This window comes from Neoarius graeffei, chromosome 1, assembly GCF_027579695.1.
Source record: "Neoarius graeffei isolate fNeoGra1 chromosome 1, fNeoGra1.pri, whole genome shotgun sequence".
Classification (NCBI taxonomy): domain Eukaryota; kingdom Metazoa; phylum Chordata; class Actinopteri; order Siluriformes; family Ariidae; genus Neoarius; species Neoarius graeffei.
This window is the reverse complement of record NC_083569.1, coordinates 121,445,668-121,449,942: the sequence shown is the minus strand read 5'-3', so window position 1 is coordinate 121,449,942 and position 4,275 is coordinate 121,445,668. Positions and strand designations below refer to the sequence as shown.

At 40.5% G+C, this 4,275-nt stretch overlaps 1 protein-coding gene across 1 annotated transcript; it reads left to right on the top strand.

Moving 5' to 3' along the window:
• The first annotated feature begins 447 nt into the window (after window positions 1-447).
• LOC132882907 (C-C motif chemokine 4 homolog) lies at window positions 448-3,033 on the top strand. Its single transcript, XM_060916014.1, has 3 exons — window positions 448-579; window positions 1,410-1,521; window positions 1,741-3,033. Exons 1-3 carry the CDS (start codon window positions 510-512, stop codon window positions 1,829-1,831), a joined length of 273 nt encoding a protein of 90 aa, XP_060771997.1. The 5' UTR covers window positions 448-509; the 3' UTR covers window positions 1,832-3,033.
• The last annotated feature ends 1,242 nt before the right edge of the window (window positions 3,034-4,275 follow it).

The window sequence follows — 4,275 nt, the reverse complement described above, 5'->3', positions numbered from 1 at the left end:
TGGAGAAAAAACGATACTCGTGTGAAATCTGTGTGATTTTGCAGAAAAGGAATATTGTTTCACACTTTCATTACAAACACAGTCAGGGAAATATTGAAGTGTTTAATAATAATGATTTATTATCTCTGTGTATTGTGTGTGAAGTGGTGTGTTGGTTATCAGAAGCTCTGACTCTACAGTGTTATAGTTTAACTCCAACAAAACTGCACTTATTCGTCTTTATTTTATTTTTATTTCAAGAGTTTAATGCAGTGAGATGATTTTGGTGTTAAAGTATTAAATGCTGCTCAGATCTTTCTTATCAGAGCTGAAAACCACAGCAGGCTGTTCTGTAGAAGAGGGGCGTTTCTTTTTCTCTTCGTCAAAGTGGAACTTTTTCATCACCATCAAACACCCAAACCACACCCTCACCCTCTTACCAGCTTATATAAACTCAAGATTCTGGTGATATCTGCATTAATACCATTCTGTTTGCATCGTGATCTTCATCATCACCATCAGCAGCAGTCATGTTCTCTCGTTCTCTCCTGCTGGTTCTGCTGGTTCTTGTCTGCCTTCAGTCCTTCACATCGGCCGGGGGTAAGATAAAGTTAATCATTTTTATAATATTTATTTAATTATATTGATTTAAATATTATTATTATTATTATTATTATCTGTTTAAAATATTTTCATTAATTGAGGTCCTTGTGTACTTTGACTTCTTTAAAATAAACTAGACTGGTGTTGTTACTCGCTACCACTCCCCTGCTTTATAATGGTACTGAATTTCCTGAAAAGACGACCAGGCTGCTGAAAATAACCAGCGTTAATAAACCACTGTGTGTTTGTCACACTGTTACAGTAAATTACTGAGTGACAGGGTGGTGTGATGAAGCAGAGCTCCTGTTCCCACCCTGAAGTTGATTATTTTCCTGTAATAGTGCATCCCCAAGTGTTTCATTCCTCTGAAACCAAACCAGTTTACAAACTGTTCGAACATTACATCATAAGAGGAGTAAGGGCCTTGCTCAGGGGCCCAGCAGTAGCAGCTTGGTGGTGGTGAGATCTGAAATCACGAGCCTCTGATCGGTCGTCCAACATTTAAACCACTGAGCAACTGTTCTCATTGACATTAGAGCAGCGATAAACAGTCGTTCACTCACCAGCTGTTACCATAGAAACGATAACGTATTAGAACGAGGGCATTAATATAAACCTGTGATTGGCAGCTGCACTACTGTCAGAGCTGCTGTTATAGAAAACTAATCAACACCTTCTGACCAATCACAATCCAGAACTCCACAGCGCTGTGGGACAATTTAATAAACACTACAAGCAGAATCTTTTAGTCGATATACGTAAAACCATTTGATGGTGTTTTTTGAGCCTTTAATCACAGAACTAAATGTATAAATGTTTTCACACAGGTGCGTATGAACCAGGTCAATGCTGTTTCAGTTACTTCAAGAAAAGAATCCCTGCAAATATCATTACAGCGTATAAAGAAACACACATAAAGTGTACAGACCCTGGAATCATGTAAGCTTTCAGCCCCTCATTTATATTTTATTAATTTCAGTTAATATTAAAAAGTTTATTTCCATGTCAGTCATTGCTTTATGGTTGTGTATAATATAATATTAACTTTAATAGATTATCATTTTAAATGATGTTGGAGGTTTGGGACGTGTGAGAGTGTTTGATTTTCTGATTTTATTGCAGTTTAACACTGATGTAAATCTTCTCTCTCCTCTGCAGCTTTACTCTAAACAACGGCAAAAAGACGTGTGCACATCCTGAAGACGAGTGGGTGAAGAACAACATGAAACTAATTGACGAGCGAGTTTAAAAACCTGTCCTAATCTCAGCTATGATGTTTAAATCCTCTCTCCAGTTATAACCAATTATTTTGATTAATATTAAACAAAATGCACTGTTTATGCATTTAAACAGAAGGAATGAAGCTTTTCACTGTATATCCGGTTTGAAAAAAAAAAAACTTTTGCTTTAATTCGTCTCGCAGTGTTTATTTGAATTGAACCACAGGCAGTGGGGATTAGTTTTATTTTCAGACATATTAAAGGGCATTTTCTATCACAGATTATGGCTTTTTTATCAGTTACATTTTTAAGAAAACAATGTTGTTCACATTCCAAGACATTTCATTGTTCATGTCATCGTTGATCGCCTCTGGCAATTTAAAAAAATGTTTTTTGCTCATTAGTATCTTTAATTCTTCCACATTATTTTCTCTTCTGTATCGCTTCCTGTTTACCTTCCACATTATGTTTCATTTGTCCATATTTACATGCAGTACATACACACATTGAACTATCACTATAAAAAATGTATATCAATCTGTGGCAGCGGGGGCGTGGTCAAGCGTCGGTCTGTGAATGGAGGGCGGAGTCAGGGAAGGTAATTGGCAGAATCACTGCACCTGATGGGAATTAACCTGTGTTGGTGTGTCTCCCCCAGTGACCGCGCCCTGTAAGAGGAAGGGAGCTCTCTCCCCAACCAGAGTGCTTGTGATTGGGAGAGTATAAAGTAGAAGCTGAAAAGCTAAAATAAAGAGTTTATGAGAACTCAGTTCTGGCCTGCCGTGCTTCTGTGCTCCACCCACCTTAAACGATTTCTACAGTGGTGCTGAAACCCGGGATGCCAGAACTGAGTTCTCATAAACTCTTTTTATTTTAGCTTTTCAGCTTCTACTGTGGGGCGGCACGGTGGTGTAGTGGTTAGCGCTGTCGCCTCACAGCAAGAAGATCTGGGTTCAAGCCCCATGGGCGGCGAGGGCCTTTCTGTGCGGAGTTTGCATGTTCTCCCCGTGTCCGCGTGGGTTTCCTCCGGGTGCTCCGGTTTCCCCCACAGTCCAAAGACATGCAGGTTAGGTTAACTGGTGACTCTAAATTGACCGTAGGTGTGAATGTGAGTGTGAATGGTTGTCTGTGTCTACTGTATGTGTCAGCCCTGTGATGACCTGGCGACTTGTCCAGGGTGTACCCCGCCTTAGACTTCTTTATTGTCCATTAAACTTGCATGAAATGGAAATTTCTCTTTAGTAGTGGCATAAAAGACACACAGAGACAAACACACATCACAGTCAGCATAATACTCAATAAATAAATAAATGGGGAAGAAAAAGTGTTCTTAAGGAACAGTTACTCTGTCCATTTCACTCAGTTAAATATTAAAAAGTTAAAAGATATTAAAAGATGTAAAAACACCATATTAATACTAAACACTTTTAAGATGCACAACCTAACTTACTATAATATGTCACTATCGCTTAGGCAATTCTTTGTTGAGAATGGTCACAGCTGATGGAATAAATGACCGCTTGTAACCATTCTTCCTAGTCATTGGGACTTTAAGTCTCCGTCCTGATGGCAGCATCTGGAAAGCACAGTGTAGAGGGTGAGTGGGGTCCTGGTAGACTTGACATGCTTTTTTTGTTAGAGCCTGTGTGTATAGATGTGAAAGTTGCAATTGTTTGTGTCCAATAATTTTTCCAGCCTGGTTGACGATCTGTGCCAGTGTGTTTTTTTGTTTGACAGAGAGGTGCCCATACCATGACATGATGTTAAATGTCAGCACACTCTCTGTCAGTGATTTGTAGACCATGGTCATTGTCCGCTGACTGGTGTTCAGGTTCCTGAGTTTCCTCAGAAGAGCCAGGGGCTGTCTCCCTTTTTTGAATGTATAGTCCACATGTTCTTGAAATTGTAACTGACTGTCTATTATTGTTCCAAGGTATTTGAAATGAGTGACCTGCTGCACTTCCTGACCCTTCATGCTGATTGGCCTGAAGGTGTGCCCAGAATCTTTGTTGCCTCCCTTCTTGCTGCTTCCCAGCCACATCTCCTTGGTCTTGGTGACGTTGAGATCCAGGAAGCTGCTATCAAACCATGCAGCCAGGGTGTTGATGTACTGCAGGTAGGGGGAGCTGTCTGTGTCCCGCAGGCAAGCAATTAGGGCCATGTCATCTGCATACCTGATGAGGGAGAGGTCATCACTGTTGCATTGTATCTTGTTTGTGTATATGGAGAAGAGCAGGGGTGATAATACACATCCTTGAGGAACACCGGTGTTGAGGACTAGAGAGTCAGAGAGGCAGTTGTTAATACACACACGCTGGGGCCGGTTTCTCAGAAAATCCCTGATGAGAAGGACTAGGCCACTACTGACTTTCAGTTCACAAAGGCGCTGTAAGAGGAGGTGTGGCTGCACAGTATTAAAAGCTGAGGAGAAATCCATGAAGAGAATGCGGGCATGAGTTTTTGGTTTATCCAG